Consider the following 21,643-nt stretch of genomic DNA (forward strand, 5'->3'; position numbering starts at 1 on the left):
CTAATAATTCAACCTCTATTATCAATCATAAATTATTGGAAGTAGATTGTGTGTATTTTTCGATGGATTTGTTTCTTATCGTATTTCTAGTCTTTTTTAACTTATATTGTAGCCTATTGTTCCAGGGAGCTAAGGTCCAAAATATGGAAGAAACAAGTGTTTCTGCGTACCATCCAGTAAATTCTGTTCCACTTAATCCCCCTTTCGTGGCCACATAACTTCCCGGCTAAGGAGTGGGAAATCTTTCTCCTGTTCCATGAATCCAATTTTCATTTCATCCGGGAAAAGCATCGTTTTCTCAATAATGTCTTTGTCATTTGATCCAATAAACTTCCGTTTGTACGTGATGATTGCTGCGTGTTTGTGTTATCTACGTACTGACATCTATATGTGATGGTTATCAGTATTCAATAGATAAAATAGTAATCAGTCTCTTATTTTTTGAGAGATTTGTATATCATGATTATTAACTCGTACATGTAGTTATAATTAGGCATTTCTTAGTAGATTTCCACACATATGCCAGACTTATGAACATAAATTTTTTGTATTTGTGATCTTCATATGTAATCCTTGAAAAAATATATTAAAACAAAATCATGAGCAAAATGAAATATATTGCATATTTAGTTATCATTATTGATAATTTAGTGTCACAATTAATTAACAATATTTGCATATAGTTGTAATTCATGACATGATGAATGTTAATTTGCGGTTTGTGATATTTAAAAATATTTATATTAATTAGTGATCTTCTTACTTATAATATGATTAATTGTCTTTTTAATGATTCGCGCACATGTGTTGGATTAGTGTATACCAGGGTTTAACCTTACGGGTACTGAATAGTATTTATTTTTTATCTTACTATTTAGATATATATAAAATAATATTTAAACTCTTAATTTTATATACTATTACAAGTAAATAATGAAGAAACTAGTTTCTCGTGCATGTTTTTACTTGACAAGTGGGTAATATATTGATTTTCAAAATTTTATATTTTTATATAATCATGACTTACATATATGATAATAAATAATATTTAATATTGTGTGACAAATAATAAATATGATCTATAATTTATATAATAATTTGTTTTACATTTGTTTATTTATGATTTGTAGTAATTTATGATTATAATATTTTTTCATTTTTTTATTTATTCTTGAATTTGTTAATTGAATTTTATATGTTATTGTTTTATAAAATTATAATCATCATATAATATAAAAAATCGTTTACTGTCAAAGTTCAATTTATATAGTAGAAACCGGTAAGACGTGGGTATTAGTATTTTTTTTCCAATAATAGAACGGAGGAAACAGTTTCTTGAAAAAATTATGGTGAAACTAAGCAATATAATATGGGTTTGTTTTTCCTATCTTTACGGGTGAAAATAAAGACTTATTTAGGAAAATAATCCATATTTAATAAATTTTTAATGTTTAGTTATTAAATAAATTTATTATTTTTTTAACAAAAAATTAAAGCAATTTTTTTTGGAATAACGGTGTCTATATATGTGATGGAACTAGAATTAAGATTTAAGAAGGGTTAAATAGCTAATTCACCACTAACCTGACTGGAAACTTGCAATTGAGTAATGTTGTTGAAAAAACTTTCAAACGCATCACCAAGTAATTAAAAACTTTCAAAATCATCATTCTCCGTCAGTTCCGTTAAGTAGTTAACGGAAATTTAAAAAAGAAATTAAAAAAAACCAAAAAAATCAAAAAAATTGGAAAAAAATCATGAAAAATTCTGAAAAAATTCAACAAAACCTGAATTTTTTTTTTGAAAAATGTGAATAAAATAAAAGAAAATCAAAAAATGGAAAACAAAAAGTTTCAAACCTTTTTTTTATTCTTTTCAATTTTTCTAAAACCCGGAAAAAAAACTTGCCACCTAATTTTTTTCAAATTTTTTCAAATTCTTTTAAGATTTTTGATTTTTTTCAGAATATTTTTGAGCTTTAGAATTTTTTTTCAGAATTTTTTGAATTTATTATGAATTTTTTGTTTTTTCTCCAAATTTTTCTGAATTTTTTAAGTGTTTTTCAGATTTTTTTTCATTTTTTTAAAAAAATATTTTTGAACTTTCCGTTAATTACTTAACGGAACTGACGGAGAATGATGCTTTTGAAAGTTTTTAATCATTTGATGATGCGTTTGAAAGTTTTTTCAACAACATGACTCAGTTGCAAGTTTCGAGCCAGGTTAGTGATGAATTAGCTATTTAACCCGATTTAAGAACATAGTTGCTAAATACACTTCAAATTTACTTTGTGCAGTTCAGAAGATTACAAGTACATTACAGATATATCCTTCCTAAACTTTTGTGCATCTGGAACATAAAAATAGTGTCAACCCTAATTTTTTGTGCAGGTGAACATAATTAATGCAGGTAATCAATACATCCATCCACCAACTGACTAATATATTTAAGTATTTTTTTCCGATCAATACATTCTCTAAGTTTTTACTAATCAACACATCCATCCACCAACTGACTAATATATTTAACTATCTTTTTTCGATTAATATATTCTCTAAATTTTTACTAATCATTTACTAATATCCGTTGATGATATCTTATTGATGTTTGTTAAAATATTGTTTATTCATTCTCAACTTTAAAAAAAATAACTTAAAAGTTTGAGACTAAATTACGCAATATTTGATTTCCTTTTATATTATAATTTTTAACTGGCCTAGAACCTTTAATATGTATTAAGAATTTAGAAAGATGATTTATATATATAATATTTATTTGTATAATTTTATTTGATTTTATATATAATTTTATCACTAAAATATTTGACTTTATATATAATTTTATCACTATAATATTTGACTTTATATATAATTTTATCCACCTCTTTAATTTTTTATCGATGTGTTTAGTTTTTTTCACTTTGTTAATTCTCATTTAATCGAAACATCTTAAAATTTTTAGGCTTTACTATGAGACGGGTAAAAAATCATTACGGTTGGAATGACTAAAATTCTAATACATAAAAAAAATTTAAAAGTTAACACTAATGTTTGATATAATATTTTAGTCAAATAGAAATTACTTGATTTTTAATATTAAAAAGATAACACCGGTGTATGATATAATATTTTAGTCAAAATAAAAAATACTTTATTTTTTCATAAATATAATCTTCAAATCGCCTAGAATCTTTAATGTGTATTGAAAATTTAGAAAGATAATTTTTATATATAATATTTATTCATATAATTTTTGTTTGAATTTATATATTGATTTTATTGTTAAAATATTTGACTTTATTTATAATTTTATCCACTTCTTTAATTTTTTATCGATGTGTGTAATTTTTTATTTTGATCATTCTCGTTTAATCAAAACAATTTAAAATTTTAAGTCTACTATCCGGACCATTAGGGTTGGAATGAGCTAAAATCCCAATAATATAAAATATTAAAAAATTAACTATAATGTTTGATATAATATATTAGTCAAAATAAAAAATACTCGAGTTTTTTATAATATAACCTTTAGGTGACATAGAATTTTTAATATGTATTAAGAATCTTCACAATTTTAAAATATATTTAAAATTACTGTTGAGACAATTTTAAAATGTATATAATATTTATAAATGTGAATAATTCTTTAATAGTCAATAATTATATTAATTCATAGTATTAAATATGCCAAACTAATAGATTATTAAAACGTTATAATCATATTTATAACATATTTTTGAAAAGAATATATGTTTCAGAATTAAAATTTAAATATTTTAAAATTTAAAATTAATAATTAAAAAAAGTAAGAAACTATTTCAAGTGTACACATCAATGCTGTAGCAGGTGTTATACATGTGCAAATATACACATACCGATATTAATACGTGAGAGCACAAACACATCGTAATCAGCAGAAGGTATTTATAATGATTCCACACATTTAATAGCTTAAAGGGTTATATGTGTAATCTCTGCGAACTGCACAAAGTAAAAATCAACTGTATTTAGCAACACCCTTTAAGAAAGTAAGCATCCACTCTCCCCCTGGCGTTGTACTTGTACACACTTGTACCTGATCAAAACAAATATCAGTACACCTGTGCGCGATAAACCCCTAAAAAACCCTAATCAACCCACTCCCCAGCAATTGCAATGGCGATGCTCTCGATTCTCCGTCGCCGCAGCGCCCTCTCTCTCTCCTCCATCATCCTCTCCCCTTCTCTCTCCTCCTCCTCCTCTTTCTCGCCCGCCCATCTCTCCCACTCCACACCCCCAAACCCTAACCCTCCCCCCTTCCTCCCCTCTTTGCTCCGATCTTTTCGCTCAACCAACATCTCGCTTGCGCGAAATGCCTATCCCAATGACGATGACACGAAGTTTGGGCCCGATGATATTTTGTTCGAGGGGTGTGATTATAATCACTGGCTTATTACTATGGATTTTCCCAAAGACCCCAGTCCTTCGCCTGAGGAAATGGTGGAGACTTATGTGCAGACTGCTGCCAAAGTTCTCGGGAGGTATCCGGTTTTATTGTTGTTTTAATGATCACTTTAGCATTTTTGCCTAATTGGCTTTTTAATTTTTTGCTTATGTAGCAGAGTGTTCTCGAGTTTTTTAGTGCCGGTCACTGATTGCGTAAAATAAAATGGAGGTAAAAGAAAAGTAGGGTGGAGTTGTGATGTGTTGTGAATATTGTAGAAATGAGAATGTGTAACCAGAAAAGTAGGGTGTGTATTGAGGTTTGTATTTTTCTAGGTTAAATGAGATGTAATTATTGGCATATACGAGACCTCAAATTTGTGACTATGTTTCTTGCATCGTGTTGTTTCACAATGTGTGATAAGATTCTTGTTGATGCTATTATTTGATGATTCGAGATGAAGTTAGGTCGGTGTTTTTTGATGTGTTAATACGTTGGAAAGCGTTAATAAAAGTGTTTGTATGTGTAGAGGTTTTTATTTGGATATTGTTGATCTGTTTCTCTTATGGTTTCAGTGTTGAGGAGGCGAAGAAAAAAATTTATGCATGTAGCACGACCACTTATAATGGTTTTCAGGTTCAGGTGTCTGAGGAAGTGTCGAAGAAGTTTGAAGGTTAGTATCTGCATGTATCTTTTTTTTGTAGAGGGGAATATTAGTTGATGACTTGCTGATTTTTTTCAATCATATCTTCAATCAGGTCTACCTGGTGTGGTATTTATATTGCCAGATTCTTATATTGACCCAGTAAACAAGCAATATGGAGGTAGGTTTGGATTTAATAATTTTGTCGTGTATTTCCATTATCATCCGACCTACGTTTTTTGTTACCAGATATAAAAATGGCATGTCTTTTTATGCGTCTTGTACTCATTATTAATATAAATTATATCTTCAAATATCAGGAGATAAATATGATAATGGAGTAATAACACACAGACCGCCTCCTGTACAATATGGAAGACAAGGAGGACGGTTTGGTGATCGAAATAGAGAATTTAACCGGCCAAGTCGTCCTCGAGGTGAATATCAACAGCGAGATCAGGCTTTTGATAACAGAGGACCTAGTCAGCGAGATCAGGCTTTTGATAACAGAGGACCTAGTCAAGCGAGTGCAGGGAACTTTAGGCCACCACAAAATCCTACACCACAGCAGAATTATGGTCCACCTAGAGTTGCCCCGGTGAACAATTCTGCTGGTGGTCAGGATAATTATCAGGGACAAATGAGAGACCAAATGCACCCTAACCAGGGAAATTACAACCAAAATCAAAGAGGAGATTCTTACCCTCAAGGGCGAAGAATGTCGTCAGGAGAGTTTAATAACAATGCACCTCAACAAGGCATAAATTGGCAGGGCGCTGGTGGCAATCACGGGCAGACTGCTGGTGGCAATTACGGGCAGACTGCTGGTGGCAGTTACGGACAGGGCGCTGGTGGCAGTTACGGGCAGGGCGCTGGTGGCAATTACGTGCAGGGCGCTGGTGGCACTGGTAGTTACGTGCAGGGCGCTGGTGGCAGTTACGGGCAGGGTGCTGGTGGCAGTTACGGTCAAAGTGCTGGTGGCAGTTATGGGCAAGAAGGTGGTGGCAGTTACAGGCAAGGAGCTGGTGGAACTTATGGTCAGGGGGTTGGTGGCTCTGGGCAAGGTGTCATCGGCAATTATGGACAAGGTTCAGGTGGCTATAGTGGACATGTTTCTGGTAGCAATTTTGGACCAGGTGCAGGTAGCAATTACGGGCGGCAAGGCACCACAGGTAGCTATGGGCAAGGTATTGGTGGAGATGTCCCTGTTCAAGAAAAGTTTCCGAACTCTGGTCATAATAATCCAGTACATGGCGAAAGCCAGAGGTTCTCAGAAGGAGAGCAGATGAATGACTTTCAGCAGGTGCAGCAATAGAACTGTAGAAAGCTAGAGATGAATCTGGTTCTGAAGATGTAAGTAGACTTTTTGGTTTTCGAGAGATCTGACTGATATTGCATAATATTAAAGTCATTAAGCAAAATCTCGACTTCTCGTTTTATGCTCTTCTCTTATATTCTTTGTTAACATAACAACCTTCAAAGCTAGTTACTTGCTACTTGCCAGTTCGTTTTTTGGTTTCTTTTATTATATTGTTTATGTGGCATGTTCTTGCTTGGAATTGTTTTAAAATATCACCAAAGAATTGCGTTTCCAATAGGACAAATTATCTTCGTAGTAGAAGTTTTATTTAGGCAAAATTGTTATGTAGAATGTTTCCACCAATTTTGTTAATTTGAATATGGCACTACTAGAAGATTGTCTTGAAATTTATGTGATACCTGCAAAGTTATATGTCTGCTTAACTAATCTGCCAGTCTGATCATTTACAATATCGTCAGTTCACATCTGGACTGTGATCGGCATGCTAAAATCTGTTCTAATCTAGTAATTTCAGATGTAGTCATAACTATTATTAAGCTTACCTTACTCGAACACTCGTAGCAGCTTTTAGTAAATAGGTAAATAGAATTTTATTGCTCATTACTACTTTATTGTATCTCCATTCAATTCTTTACTGCTCATCAGTGTCAAAGTTCACTCTCATTTTTCCTTGAAATATATTGTCGAGGCCCTTGTGTGAGTTAATGTGGTGATCTATGTTGACTCTTGGTGATTTCTCAGTCAATTTACGCAGGGGATGGTCAAGAAAGATATGTGCAGATATAGCACACCTGAAGTAGTTATTTGAACGAGGATAGAGACATATCTGCAGAAACAGCTCTGTTGGCAGATGAAAAGTTGTTTAGACCCACTGTGTGTAATTTCTCTTTTACTTGCCTCTCTAGTGGTTATGTGTGCTAAAATATGCATGGTTAATACTTAATAGTCTATTTTGCAATCTGCAAAACTCGTACAATTTTGAAAGTATTTTACCGATGAAAAGTTGTTTAGACCCACTTTGTCTGTAATTTTTCAATTTATATTTTGTTGCCACGAAAACATTGGGACTAAAATATATATATACAAATATGCAAGCTAAGCATGGCATCACAAATTTCTATCCAAGTGCCAACATTTCTACCTGAATACTACATTAGTTTGCAAGATCAAGAAGATTTCAGCTTTGAAAATAAATAAATTGTTAAACCGATGTCATCCTTGCAAGGAATTTAGGAATTGCATGTATGTTTCTCTTATTTTTGTCTGCATGTATGTTTCTCTTTATTTGATGCTACGGATTTAGCCGAATTTTAGTAAGAGAACTTATTATCATCGCATCTTCAGTTTCCTCCTCAAATTAATGTCATAAAAGGAAACTTATATGTCCGAAAATGAACTATAAACACAAAGAAATAAATTTTTACTTTATTTCTTTATGGTAAGAATAAACTCATATTAAACGTGTATTTTAAAATTAATTATGCGAATTTTTTTCAGGAAAAACATCTGCACTTACTTTCTCCTTCCCAACTATGTTCCTCATATAGAATATTATTATAGATAGCTATTATTAAATTTTAACATACCTAATTCACACGCTTTAATTATTTTAGAAGTATTATTTTAAACTAGGGAATTATGCCCGCGCTTCGCGTGCGAGTAAATTATTAAAATTTTCATTAAAATGTGATAGAAAAATAATTATATTAATATTAACATTATATTTTTAATCTCTATTTAGCATATTATGTATATTTACAGGTACTGCATCATCAAAAAATTAATTATTTGGGATATATAATATTCACCGTTAAAAATTGAGATTTATGCTAACAAAATATAGTGAAAATAATATTTGTATCTAAATTATACTTATTAATTATGTATATTTACAGGTACTGCATCATCAAAACATTAATTATTTGGGATATATAATATTCACCGTTAAAAATTTTGATTTATGCTAACAAAATATAGTGAAAGTAATATTTGTATCGAAATTATACTTATTAATTTATTAATTTTTATATATTACATCATTTTTTTTAAATTCTAAATTCCCGATTATCAAATGTTAAGTTATATATGCACAAAATTTTAAATTTAATTGTAACGTAAGTGAGAATTTCATTTTAAGAAATTTGTTAAATATGATAACTAAGATTTCGTGTTGATTCTAACAGTTATTTCTTACACTTTAACAATATTATTAATTCTTGATTTTCATATAATTGTCAATTTTTATAATTAAATTAAATTTCAAAGTAAGTAAAAATTTGGAATTCAACCACTCATATAACACAATTATATTAAAATTGAAATCAAGTGCTAACAAAAAAATATTGATCAGAATAATCTTAATTTTATTTTATCTTTTAATAAAAAGGGAATATTTGGAAAGGGCATGTTTAAAAATGCTATTTGAAAGTAATTATACACTCTTAATAATAATTGAATGTTATTTGTATGCGAAAAAGATAAACTTTAATATGATATTTATAAATTTTCTATACAATTAACATTGGTTTGGGTAATTTCAGTGAAGACTATTAATAATAATATACATTTGTATGAAAACATATTTTATAAAAATTGATAATTTGTTGTTGATGTAGAAAATAATTTATAATAGAGTTTCAAATGAGTCTTTTTTTTTACATTAAAATTCTATTTTCTAAATGTCCTAAGTCATAATAATAAAAGAAATTTGATAAAAGAATTACCTTTGTTGAATTTCTCTTTTTATTCTCTTTTCAAAATATTAAAAAAATCGAAGTGAATATTTAAAAGGAGTTCTCACAAATTTCACGAATTTCTTTTCTAATTTGATTTCTTAAATTTATCTCTCTCTCTATATATTATATTATTTTCTTTAAGCGTCTAACCAAGAATCTTTTATTATTTATTTTTCATTTTTCCTAATGAATTATATACACACATTTTTTATAATTATTTATTATTAAATATAACATTCTTTATTATTTTTATAATATATCTTATCTTTTTACATCGACCTATGTTCTCCTTTTTATCTTTGTTCTTATTATTATACTTTGAAGAAATTTTGTGAAATTCAAAATGAGTCTTTCTTTTTATACATTAAATTTTTATTGTCTAAATGCCCTAAGTCATAATAATAAATTTTCTTTGATGAAAGAATTACCTCATTCGAATCTCCCTTTTATATTCTTTTCAGAATATAAAAAAAATTGAAGTTAATTTTTAAAAAGAATTCTCACAACTTTCACGAATATCTTTTCTAAATTAATTTTTTAAATTTATATTTCTCTATATATTATATTATTTTCTTTAAGATTCTAATCCAGTACCTTCTTTTTTTTTTCTCCTTAATAAATTATATACAGACATTTTTAATAATTATTTATCATAAGATATAACATCCTTCATTATTTTTACAACATGTCTAATCTTTTATATATCAACCTATATTCCCCGAGTTTTCTTTGTTCTTATTTTTATATTTGGAAGAAATTTTATGGAGTTCAAGATAAATTGTATGCTTCTACACAGTTGGGCAATAAATTTGTTTGCAAAGACCATGGTGTTCATATCCACCAGAGGCCAACACTGGAATGTTACACATGTGTAACTGAAATTTATGAAATCTAAAGCAATAAACTCTGTGTTGATATTTTGATCTGTAAAAGTGATAACATATGAATAGCATCTGATACCCTTACAGACATGTACCAAATACGAACTAATACCTGCTAACGATACTACTTTAGTTCTCAACATTTGCTTGCAATTATGGGTGAAAAACATTCCAAACAAACCAACAAATTACATTAAAGGAAGAGTTCTGCAGTGTAGCTCAAAGAGATTTAGGACAACAGTAGAAAAGAAATAATCATGCAGCCAATAGTGCAGCGTCTGAAAGACAGAAACCAAGGCAACGGACAGTGGCTTCAGATGTCCTGCACATCATAAAAAAACATGGATGAGATTCATGATTCACACAAAAGTGCTTGCATAATGAAGTTGGTAAGTAGAGTAGTTGCAGTCATCAGTTTATTTTTTTTGCTGCAGGACTTCGCAGAAGCAAGTGTGTTGCCACTATACCAATCTCACTGGTCCGACATATTAGTATGAGCAGAATGCTGGCTTATGGGCTTTTAATGCATATAGGAATAATACTGATTATTACTCAATGAAAGTGTATAGCTTTGACATTGATCCAAGGATTGTTAAACTGGTCAGTCACCAATATTATTCCTTAATTTTCCATAATGTATAGATTAGTTTAACTATCTACAAACTACTGTCTGTATATTTGAACTTGCAGAATATAAGGCTGCTTGTGCAGCAAATGAAGGAATGCCCTCTGTTACGCTGTTGATTGCTGGGGAAAAATTACAAAGTTCAGATCATTTGGGAAGAAGACAGGTGTATGTTCGGGAAGGATGGCATTCTTTTGTTGAAGGTTCCAAGGTCCAGTCAGGAGACACAATTCTATTTATTGAATGCAATCCACCGGGAAAGAATGAGTTAATTTGATTGATAGCCGTGAAGGTATTACAAATTTTATAGTAATGACCATAGTGCTTGTAGTGTAATGATGATTAACTATTATTTATGCTTGGTTCTTGATACCTATATGAAATAATATCAGTCAAGCTGCTAAATGTTGATGGCATATAATGCAAGTATATGTGATTATTTATTTTCGTTTGTTGAGTTCCTATGGTGGTTTCTAGAATTTTACACCAACAATTAAAAAAACCTTTATGTATAAAACTATTAAATAACTTAATACCAGTATTGGAGTAGCATTGTAATCTTCCTATAGTTCAAGATGAATCTTGTACTTATGAAATCTACATAATGGACCAAGCAGAACAATTTGTGTATGCCATGTTTGAATTCAAATTAACATCAAGCAGTACATACAGTTATAGAAAGACGTCAGCTGCCTGGCACGGCCACATTAGAAAGACAACTATAGAACGGTGACAATCATGGGCTCCTGAAAACACCGTAAATAAGTCTTATTAACTTGAAATTTTGACGCTTTACGGAGCATGACAGTACGTGGCTTCCATTTTCGTGTTCGATTTGGCGCAGATTATTGATAGGATATAACTGACCTGATCTATATGCCCCTATGGATTAATATTAAGCATCCTCAGCATCTCTGTCAATTTGTGGGCTCCATAATATGTTGAGCTAAGTGCAATGCAATCTGATTCAGAACTATTGGTGACATAGTTTGCAATTAGTATGAAGATTCAGGCTAGTTTAGACATGGAATCTGTCAATAAATCAAATAAATTGTGGTATAAATATCATATCAGAAATCAAATTAAATTACATGATGGAAACATTGTGGTCGTACTATTGCTAAAAAAAATATCAAATAAAATATAAAACCATTTACAAAAGCTCGGAGTCTTTTCACATTATTAAGAGAAAGAAGTTTAAATTATAAAATGTGTATATATAAAGTACTACATCAACAAAATTAATAGAAACAAACTTAAGGATATAACAATAATTTATCTGCAGTTGCTCTAACACATGATCTCAATTTCAGTTAGTAGTAAATTGGAGCTACTATAGTCCTTTAATTAATCAGAAATGTTTCGAGATGGCTATGTAGACATTTGAACATACACTACTTTTCTGTACTCATAGAAGTTTCAGTTATAAATAATCATAAGCTTCATCACATACCTTTCTCCGCTTTTCCAAAATTTCTCTAATCAGGCGATGTGCAGCAATCACGCAGAACTTCTGAAGCATATGATTGATGCAATAGTCACACATTTGAATATAAATACCAACATAATCTATATCATTATATGCAAAAAACAGAAAGACACTTCCACAATAGTCAAAATGGACGGTATGTGGATTTAAATTATCAGAATAAGTAAAGGTAGAATACTGCATCAAAGATCTTAGATGACTGTACATCTGTGCAACAACCATAACATAATTGCATAATATTTTTTTTCTATTTTTTGTTGTTCTCTTTACCAATCTTTGATAAGGAAGAATTTTACAGTCCATAATTTAGCAAAAAAAAAGAATTTTGCAGTCCAGTTACATTTCTTTTTCTTCAACTTTGTGTCGGACACAACAAATTAGAACAAATAAACAACCTCAAAGATGTATCAACTTTGGAACACAAAGTAATCAGTGAAAATGACACCATTGAGCAATATAAAAAAGTGTCATATATAATATAACAGCTTTCACGGTCACCTTTGCCAGATATATCAGTCAATACAGACGAATACGAAGATGAAGGTCTTAAAGACGGAGTGTGAATGCTTTGCCGCCTTTTATCTGCAATTATACAAATTGCGTAAGGACATAGTCTGAATATGTCTGTTATGTCTGTTATGTTTTCAATAATTTCCACTAACCTGTGTTGATGGCTGAGGAGTGGTTCTCGTGTGTCTGACCATGAGGTGTTTCTTTCTCCCGCATCTGTATCCGCTTCTCAGTGCTAAACCCACGGCCTTTGCGCTTTTTTACTACTATCAAACAGGAGAAAAAGGAATAAGTTGAGACACATTTAACAGACTTAAAACAAAAGTTTAAATTGTAACTGAGTTTAAGAACACAATATATGGTGTGATGTGCTTATGCCTGGTTTGTGGTTAGTTACCTGATTCACTCGCGACAGAACAGCTAATTTCATTTTGACATAGTGGACTGGCTATCATGGAAAACCTCAATTGCTTCTCAATGTTAGGACCCCGGCCATTACGTTTGGGTTTACATAGAAAGTAGCTCAACGGATCAATAATACCAGACAACACAATGGGTCCAATTTGTATGAATTTAAGATGTCTAGTTTTATAGTGTGGCTGAAAGTACAATTACCAGGGGGTGCATTAACGTTTAAGCGAAGTTGGAGATTGTCAGAACCCAGGTTTGGATTGAGGTCTCTATTTGATATATCACGCATTATTGTATAGGTCCCTGCAGTGGTTAAATGTGTGGATAATTATACTGATTAATTCAAAGATAAAACTGAGTAAAAAAAATGATGATTTGCTCAGATACATACCATCACGAAAACGATTCTCAATATTTAGTCCATGACCTGTACGTCCCAGGACTAAGCCATTTTGCAAGACGTCAGAGAGGCATTGTATCAAAAATCAGTATCAAGTATTCAAAATGAATGCCATATTTGTCAAAACAATCTTAAATATATTATATTAACTGAGAGTACTATAAACTGAATCAAAAGTAGGGTGATGCCACGATTTCAAGTACTGCCTCTCCAAAACACCCCATACCTTAATTGAAACTTAAAAAATTATATAATTATCAGTGCATTCAACCTTCTATTAAGCCTAAGCCTGAATGCATATTAAACTTTAATCTTCAGTTGGGTTTATCAAGAAAACCTTGCATATATTATGATGCATCATTAACTCGAGCTATACTGCACAATATGGACCCAGGCTATTAAAACCCCTCTCGGTCAAAAAGAACCTGCCTCGTTTGCTTAACATTTAATCTCGAATGACCATGTCAGCGAATAATGACAGAACTTCAAATCATCAATTATCAACGCAAATTTGCAAGTATACCACTTAGTTTGTCCTTTCAAATATATGTACTGCTCCTAATTTTTCACTTAAGTAAAATGAAGTTGTGAATCAGCATTATTATACTTGACTTACCATGAACAGGAACATGGTTTTCCTTGTCTTGAGAATGCGCCTTCTTCAACACATTATCCGATAGAAGAGTTTCAACATTTGGACCACGTCTTCTTTTAGAGTTTCCTGGTTTATGAGTATGAATTGTAAGATTTGAGGGCAGAGTACATCCAAATTGATTAATTATAAACAATATAATTTAATAGTTGTAAAGGTGTCGATAACCTATCATGTCAGTTGAAACTTGTCCAGTGATTGTTCCGGGATCATTCTGTGTGATCCCGGATACAAACATGCCGCTCCCACTAACATCAATTGAAGAGGCTGTGAAACAAAAACTAAATATTCAAGCAGCTAGATATGGGACATGCACTTGCTACATGGATGGAGAGGTGTCTATCCCATACCTGATTGATCTGCATCCTTTTGGGCTCTTGCATTATACCATTCTCCTACCTGATTTTTGTCTTCAGCGGGTCTGGCTGCAAGAACATGACGTACAATTGAACACATAATTGTTTAAGCAGGTTTTTAGTATTCAACAGTGAATGACATCATTGTTAGATATATAAAATTAGAAGTCGAGTACCATGTTTCTGCAAAATTGCAACCCGCTGGTGAAGGAGAGCATTGCGATGAGCACGACGTTCTGGACCAAACAGCATGAAGATTAAAACGAAACAAAAAGAAAAAATACAGTACAAACGCATGAACCATGCCAAAGCGATAACAACCCTCCATTATCTGTATTATCGGAACCCTCTGACCCACGTCTCCGAGCTGTGAACATAATGATTTCAAAACATTAGTGAGGAGCATGAGTAGAGCCATCAGTTAATCAGCGCAATATTGTTTATATTTCCAACATGTTATACAACTCCCATAAACGGGAAATACATACCCACTGCCGTGGCCCTTCGAGGCGTAAGTGGAAGGTGAGAATCCACTTCTTTGATAGGATGAGTGAGAACAACCCGTCAGTAAAGCGTGTCAAGCGATTGTCTTGTTAGATCGCGATCGAGATTAGAAGCGAAGACTCTCGATTCACGAATGATCCTCCATGCCTGCAATCCTGTGAATATTATGAATGATACGCTTCGGAAGAGCATGATACAGATTAATTGCCACTTATCTGTCATTCAAATTTGAAAAAACAATCTCATGGTCTGAATCGGTGCCGATTGCGCGAGAGAAATGCAATTTCAGATTACCTGCCATATATGCAAAGATTAGATTGATGATTAAAATCCGGTTATGTTGATGGAAACGGGTCATGCCCGTGAGCTGATTAACACTAAAAATGGGTAGAAGATGGGTAAAATGCGGGTAAATAGGCTAAACGGGTTTTGCGCTCATTAAGAATATATAGATATATAGATTGTATCTGTATGCAGTATGCACTTATTGCACTATGCACCTGTCCAGCTACCCTAATCTACGGAGAAGGTTGACTAGCGGGGTGGAACTTGGTAGATTAAGAATAAGAAAATAAAGAGTCCAATAATTCGAAGTTATATAAGAACTTGTAGATTATTTGAATCTTGCTTAGGTTGAGAGATAGATATTGTGGAGTGTTGTAAATGCGAAAATCGGAATAAAATTAATTGAGTTTTTTCATACCTTACAAAACTAGTTTTATTAAACTAAATTGATTGAATACAATCAATTTGTATTTAGTTTTAAAACTAGAATACCTTGATGTGAATTTTTTTATAAATTAGTTATATTTGTACATAAAATTACAAATAAAATTACTAATTTATAATTCAATACACAAGTCACAAAAAATTTGATCAAATAATATAAAAAAGAATGTCCGGAGAAAAGCTGGAAAAATCTGCATGTACTTTCTCCTCCCCAACCATTCGTGGTTATAAAAGAATATTTTCCTCTAGTGATTACGAAGAATAAATATTTTCCCAATAATAAAGTTCCTCGAAATCTTCGTATCATCGGAATTTTGGAATCTTCATTCTTCAAAATTGGATAAAATATAATCTAATCATTTCAATTTCTTTTATTTTCGTTCTGCAATAGTTTTAAACATCTCATAAGCTAAATATTATGTTCTATAATGCAATCAATGTGCACAATAATTAATTTTATAATCATGGGACATATTAAACATATTGTAGAACATAGCGTACTGCCATTTATAAAAATAATTGTTATACAATTACGTCATAGAACATAATCTTTAGCTTATCGTTTATTTTTAAAGATATTGCAGAACAAAATTAAAAAACTTGTATTTGATCCGATTTCGAAGAATGAAACCTCCAAGACTTCACAAAGAGATAAGTACTCGAAAGAACTTAACTCCAAACAACTTAACTCTAACATATCCAAGTAGTTTATTTACTTTTTCTTATTTCCTTTTATATATATATTTATATTTATTTATAAATTTAAGTTTCAACGAACTAATCCGACCCGAATGAAAGCGAACTCGAACTACCGGACATGAGGCGAAATGATTTAAAACCGACGAATATGAATAGCGTAAACCAACAGAAACAAGGAAACAAAAGAGAGCACCGCATATTCTTCTTCATCTTCTTCGATCTCTTAATACTCGTTTTCTGTATATGGAAGAACGCCAATCCGAAGACGAAGAAGAAGACGACGTCGTTCTCATCCATCTCCTCCCTCTAATCTCCTAATCACACACACACATCCAATTCCAATTATATAATTCCTTTCATTTATTCCGATTGTGTCCTTTAGGGCAAGTGTGAATTGGGAGAGTATCGGAACCTCCGGGGATGAAGAAAGGGGGAGGTTTATCGTCGATTCGACGGATGATTATCCGTCGGAAGGCGAAGAAACCTGCCGCCGGGATTGCGGAGTCCAGCGGCGCTGTGCAGTCGCCGACGACGAATTCGTTGTCGGCGATGGTGGCGGCCGGGCCCAAGAGTAAGAAGAAAGGCAGTGGAGCGAGGCTGTGGATGCGGATGGATAAGTTGGGGCAATCGGAGGTGCTTGAGTGTGATAAGAGCATGATTGTTAAGCGTGTCGGTGTTCCTACTAGAGATTTGAGAGTTTTGCTTGGTCCTGTCTTCTCTCATTCCTCGAATATTCTCGGTAAATCGACTAAAAATCTTGTTGTTAATTAAGTATCTGGAGTTTAGTTTGTTTATTGTTTTCGGATATAATTTGCTTATTTGGGAATGTATTTATGCAACTGAGTTAGTTTAGTGTGATTATAGTGTAGTTGGAGAGATGCTTTCACTCTTTAATTGGGAATTTTGCATTTTAGTGTTTCGTATAATAGTTAAAGGAGTACATTTGTAATGTTCAGATTAATTAAGCGGTGTGTTAGTAATATGAAGAGAATAAAGGTTTGTGTGATAGCTTAAGGTGGATGATAGAGTATAAGCTTCCTACTTTGTAATTATGTATAAGCTAAAAAGCAATGATAGAGTGCAGAATTGCTAATTTGCATACTGAAAGGTGGGAAGACAAAGCTAGTTAAAGGTTTTTATTTTATTTTATTGAAAGTGTATAGTGAAGTGTATATGTTAGGTGTGCTATTTAATATGAGAAATTGTAAGTATGAAATGCCATCTACTCTGGTCTAAACATTTCTCAAATGGATATAAAGGAGGAATCAATATCTAGGATTACAACTTCCAATTCATTTAAGTGCGCTGTATTTAAATATCATTTTTAATTTATAGTAAAGTATATATGTTAGCTGTGCTATTTAGCGCTTGATAATTTTTTTTGAATAAAAATGTTCTCTCCCACTAGTCATTTTATTGTATTTCAATATGGCTCTTATGGTAATGAATATGGCTCTTATGGTAATGAACATATATTATATGTGTGTTATTGTGTTCATACAGCTAATTAGATTTCCCTCTTGACAGCTAGGGAGAAAGCAATAATCGTCAATTTGGAGTTTATAAAAGCTATTGTTACTGCGGAAGAAATTTTGTTGCTTGATCCTCTCCGCAAAGAGGTGGTCCCGTTTGTGGATCAGCTAAGGCTTCAGTTTTCTCAGAGAAGTCCTCGTAGGATTGATGGAGCAGGTCAGCTGGCGATACATGATACTGAACATTTGACACAACCTGGACAGTGGTTAACTGTTTCTGAAGCTGTTGAAGGTTTCCAGGCTGAGCTCCCCTTTGAGTTCCAAATTTTGGAAATTGCACTGGAGTTGGTCTGTACATCTTTGGAAACTAGTGTGGCAGATCTAGAGGGAGTTGCTTATCCAGTGTTAGATGAGTTGGCGAGGAATGTCAGCACCAAAAATCTTGAGCGTGTGAGGAGTTTAAAAAGCAACCTTACTCGGCTGCTTGCTCGTGTGCAGAAGGTACTTGATCTTGCCTCCTTCGTTTTTCTAGGTTTTTTGTTTGTACTCTTTGCATGATATTTAGGCTGAAGTTTTAAGTCATCCTCTAATACGTACAAATATAGAAAAAATAGAATACATAATATTGAGAACTGTGGTCCGAACCCGGGACCGCATTAGGTTAGGGAGCTGGGTGATAATAGCTGCTCTGCATCCCAAAGCATTACAGTATCAAACAAATTGATTAGCATTAATGTTGATATTGAATGGAGTCGATAAATAACCTTATTTGGTAAGGAACACTACTTGCATAAGCTTGAATCATACACATGGAAATGGAAGGACATGACTTCCAAATAGTCCCAGTGCCATCTAAAATCTTTAGATTTGAAACAAAGTTAATCTATTGTGTATTAGCTTCTGCATCGACTGATTCCTAAATTTTATGTTGCTATGTGAGTATGTCATGTCATTTGGGTTGAAAAACCGGAACTAATCCCTAGTATTGTTGCTTAGGGGTCTATTTTCTTGGCAGCAACTAAGAGATCTTTAAACTTCAGTGGAGGAGTGTATGTCTGGGTATCTATATATCTGTAATTGATCTCACCAAATAAATACTGGACTACTTTCGCCATAAACTAAAGATATAATAACAATCATAAAAACAATTACCAATTCCCCAGTATATCAGTTTCTTCATTCAAATACAGCTGACTAGCCTTTATTTATCACAAAGTTAATGACAACTTACTCAAAACTTTGAACTCGCCTGTGTATGTGTTAATCACATAGTTAATGATAGCTCAATTGCAACATGTTCAATACATATATTTACGCTCAAACTTCTTACGAAATTGTAATTGTAGGTCAGGGATGAAATTGAACATCTTTTAGATGACAATGAAGACATGGCTCATTTGTACTTAACAAGGAAGTTGGTACAACTTCAGCAATCCGAGGCTTTAATAGGATCCATGGCTTCGAATAACATTACAGCTGCTGCATTCAATCTTCGGCGACTTAGTTCTGTCAGGAGTGGGAGCATAGTGACTAGCAACTATTCTAATGACAACGACGTTGAGGATCTCGAGATGTTGTTGGAGGCATATTTCATGCAGTTAGATGGCACTCGTAACAAGATATTATCTGTAAGTTTATCATGCCTCTCTGTCTCTCTTTGGGATCAATGAAATTGTGATGGCACATAACATATGTTCTCAGTTTTTTGTCTGGTGTTGGTGGTGGTTGTTACTTGTTAGTGATGATAGAATTGTATATACTTTATTTTTTTGTACAATTTAACCGTACATACTTTGTTGTTAACGGCACAATCGTAAAATCCAACAACAGTCCGTAGGGAACAAACACAAGTTATATTACTAGCTTTGATTGCAATTGAAGACATTCACCGCACTTGCCCCTTCCCTCTAGACGTGTTTATAACATTTTTAATTTCCAAAATCCTAAGAGACATTATATATGTGAGACTTAACTGCACAGTAATGGTTCCAACTGTAGTATCTACTTTTAATATTAAAATATTATTTAATATTTTAATCTTTTGATCGCACAACTTATTACTTTTAATATTTAGTTAAAAGTCGTTCTTTTGATCGCACAAGTTATTACTTGGTCATCATACAATCTTTCTTCATAATACATATATCATTCTATCTGTGTTCCTCTGATATACCATCTTGAAATTATCAAGTACTGTTCAGAATAATCATCAATACAGAATCTGGGCTGGTCCTCTTCCAGTGTAATGGCCAATTACAATATACAGCCCATACGTCTCTACTTTTTTAATAAATTGCAACACAGCCTTCCCTGCCAGCCTTTGCCCTGCTCAGATATCAACTTGGTCGATAATGTATCTATTGAATTGATTTCCTTGAAATGCCACAAGAGTTTGTAAATCTGGAGTCCAGCCAATTTACTAATCCAAACTCATTTTCAGTTTTTGAGCTCAAGTAATGTAAATTGAAAATTAAATGGTTTTGCTGAGATGATGCATGATGGTCGCATTGGGTTAATCAAAATTTTGAGCTCATATTCTCTAGCTGAAGATAATACATAATTTGTATCTCTAAGAAGAACAAGAAGAGGGAAGGAAGTGGAAGCAGGAAGAGGTAGACTTGGCGGATATGTAATCTATAAAATCTGACCGAAAACTTAAATGTTTGTAAATTAATTGTGTAGCTATTAGTACACGTCTCATATTATACAAGAGCCATTTTGTGTAAAATAATTATAGTTGAATGCACCAAAGTGCAATGAAAGTCTGTGGTCAGCAGACTCAGCACTATGACTACGCACAATGTTCTTTTGGTTACCATTCTAAATTCCTAACCATTTACATTATGTAAAACCTACAGGTTCGTGAGTACATTGACGACACAGAGGACTATGTAAACATCCAGCTTGACAACCAGCGAAATGAACTTATTCAACTACAGCTGACATTGACAATTGCGTCATTTGCCATAGCTGTGGAGACTCTAGTAGCTGGGATGTTTGGAATGAACATTGATTGTCAATTATACCACATACACGGGATATTTGAGGCATTCGTTGGAGTTTTGACAGTTGTCTGTGTTATGATTTTCTTCGTGGTTCTCGGATATGCTAGGTGGAAGAAGTTACTCGGGTCTTAAGCCCTAAAATGTCCAATATATGGGGTTTCGGCACATGTGTCCAGAGTCTTGATTTTCTTCCGAGTTCTTGGATATGAGAAGTAGTTAATTGGTGTTAAGCTCCTTTAACATCCAATATACCTCTGTTATCACATTGACCAAAGTGTATATAATACAATATCTTCTACCTTGGTGGAAGTTTCTGTTTCTTTGTTTGCTTTAGAAGTTGGTCCTTTCTCACTATATTGCTTTAATATATTGAACTGAGAGGTTATCTTATGTTGCGACTTTTCTATGTGGCTTAGAATTACTTTGAACTCTAATCAAGTCTCCTAGCAAAGATGATGTTGGACTATGGACCCGTTCTGAGGATTGCGGTAACTTTATAGTTTATACCCGACCATGTTCTAAAAATCTCCGATGGCCGACTAATTCAATTTTTGAAGTCAAATTAATTCTTATATAATTTTTTTGATCGAAGTATATGTAATAAATTATTAAAATTAAAATACCATATTACTTTAAATATGAACAACTATAGAATTTAAGAATATAGTAAATATATTTATTGTTAAATAACTAATATAATAATAACTAAATATTAAATAATATTTTAATATTAAAGTACATCTGATTTTCACTCCGATTAATCCTTTTTATTAATCCACGATTTCTGAT

At 32.3% G+C, this 21,643-nt stretch overlaps 3 protein-coding genes across 5 annotated transcripts; 2 read left to right on the forward strand and 1 right to left on the reverse strand.

Moving 5' to 3' along the window:
- The first annotated feature begins 4,039 nt into the window (after positions 1-4,039).
- On the forward strand, positions 4,040-7,402 carry LOC108204407 (multiple organellar RNA editing factor 1, mitochondrial). 3 transcript variants are annotated; one of them, XM_064094539.1, is made up of 6 exons: positions 4,045-4,519; positions 4,998-5,095; positions 5,181-5,246; positions 5,386-5,544; positions 5,581-6,418; positions 7,141-7,402. In XM_064094539.1, the coding sequence occupies exons 1-5, from the start codon at positions 4,155-4,157 to the stop codon at positions 6,378-6,380; spliced, it is 1,488 nt and encodes a 495-aa protein (XP_063950609.1). In that variant the 5' UTR covers positions 4,045-4,154; the 3' UTR covers positions 6,381-6,418; positions 7,141-7,402. The 3 variants fall into 3 exon arrangements, with proteins under 3 accessions (XP_017229310.1, XP_063950609.1, XP_017229311.1); XM_017373821.2 differs by having other exon boundaries at positions 4,040-4,519; positions 5,386-6,418; XM_017373822.2 differs by having other exon boundaries at positions 5,386-6,418; positions 7,128-7,402.
- A 2,611-nt stretch (positions 7,403-10,013) lies between these two features.
- LOC108204408 (uncharacterized) lies at positions 10,014-15,005 on the reverse strand. The gene is made up of 14 exons (XM_017373824.2): positions 14,934-15,005; positions 14,768-14,812; positions 14,622-14,681; positions 14,440-14,514; positions 14,258-14,356; positions 14,054-14,158; positions 13,429-13,479; positions 13,242-13,340; positions 12,779-12,892; positions 12,615-12,698; positions 12,081-12,140; positions 11,495-11,658; positions 11,298-11,373; positions 10,014-10,324 (listed from the first exon to the last, which is right to left on the reverse strand). The coding sequence occupies exons 5-11, from the start codon at positions 14,325-14,327 to the stop codon at positions 12,106-12,108; spliced, it is 558 nt and encodes a 185-aa protein (XP_017229313.1). The 5' UTR covers positions 14,328-14,356; positions 14,440-14,514; positions 14,622-14,681; positions 14,768-14,812; positions 14,934-15,005; the 3' UTR covers positions 10,014-10,324; positions 11,298-11,373; positions 11,495-11,658; positions 12,081-12,105.
- A 1,535-nt stretch (positions 15,006-16,540) lies between these two features.
- Positions 16,541-21,244, forward strand: LOC108205448 (magnesium transporter MRS2-4). The gene is made up of 4 exons (XM_017375411.2): positions 16,541-17,116; positions 17,905-18,350; positions 19,196-19,477; positions 20,708-21,244. Exons 1-4 carry the CDS (start codon positions 16,798-16,800, stop codon positions 20,984-20,986), a joined length of 1,326 nt encoding a protein of 441 aa, XP_017230900.1. The 5' UTR covers positions 16,541-16,797; the 3' UTR covers positions 20,987-21,244.
- Positions 21,245-21,643: the final 399 nt, after the last annotated feature.

Source organism: Daucus carota, chromosome 1, assembly GCF_001625215.2.
Source record: "Daucus carota subsp. sativus chromosome 1, DH1 v3.0, whole genome shotgun sequence".
NCBI classification, from domain to species: domain Eukaryota; kingdom Viridiplantae; phylum Streptophyta; class Magnoliopsida; order Apiales; family Apiaceae; genus Daucus; species Daucus carota.

Bases quoted from the DNA above. Each gene is read 5' to 3' on its own strand.
- LOC108205448 (XM_017375411.2), top strand. From the start codon at position 16,798: ATGAAGAAAGGGGGAGGTTTATCGTCGATTCGACGGATGATTATCCGT. The intron at 17,117-17,904 runs GTAAATCGACTA...CCCTCTTGACAG, and splicing joins TCATTCCTCGAATATTCTCG to CTAGGGAGAAAGCAATAATC. The intron at 18,351-19,195 runs GTACTTGATCTT...TTGTAATTGTAG, and splicing joins TGCTTGCTCGTGTGCAGAAG to GTCAGGGATGAAATTGAACA.
- LOC108204408 (XM_017373824.2), bottom strand. From the start codon at position 14,327: ATGTTTGTATCCGGGATCACACAGAATGATCCCGGAACAATCACTGGA. The intron at 12,893-13,241 runs GTAATTGTACTT...CCTGTTTGATAG, and splicing joins AAACGTTAATGCACCCCCTG to TAGTAAAAAAGCGCAAAGGC. The intron at 12,699-12,778 runs GTTAGTGGAAAT...GTATAATTGCAG, and splicing joins CTCCTCAGCCATCAACACAG to ATAAAAGGCGGCAAAGCATT.
- LOC108204407 (XM_017373821.2), top strand. From the start codon at position 4,155: ATGGCGATGCTCTCGATTCTCCGTCGCCGCAGCGCCCTCTCTCTCTCC. The intron at 4,520-4,997 runs GTATCCGGTTTT...TTATGGTTTCAG, and splicing joins GCTGCCAAAGTTCTCGGGAG to TGTTGAGGAGGCGAAGAAAA. The intron at 5,096-5,180 runs GTTAGTATCTGC...ATCTTCAATCAG, and splicing joins AGTGTCGAAGAAGTTTGAAG to GTCTACCTGGTGTGGTATTT.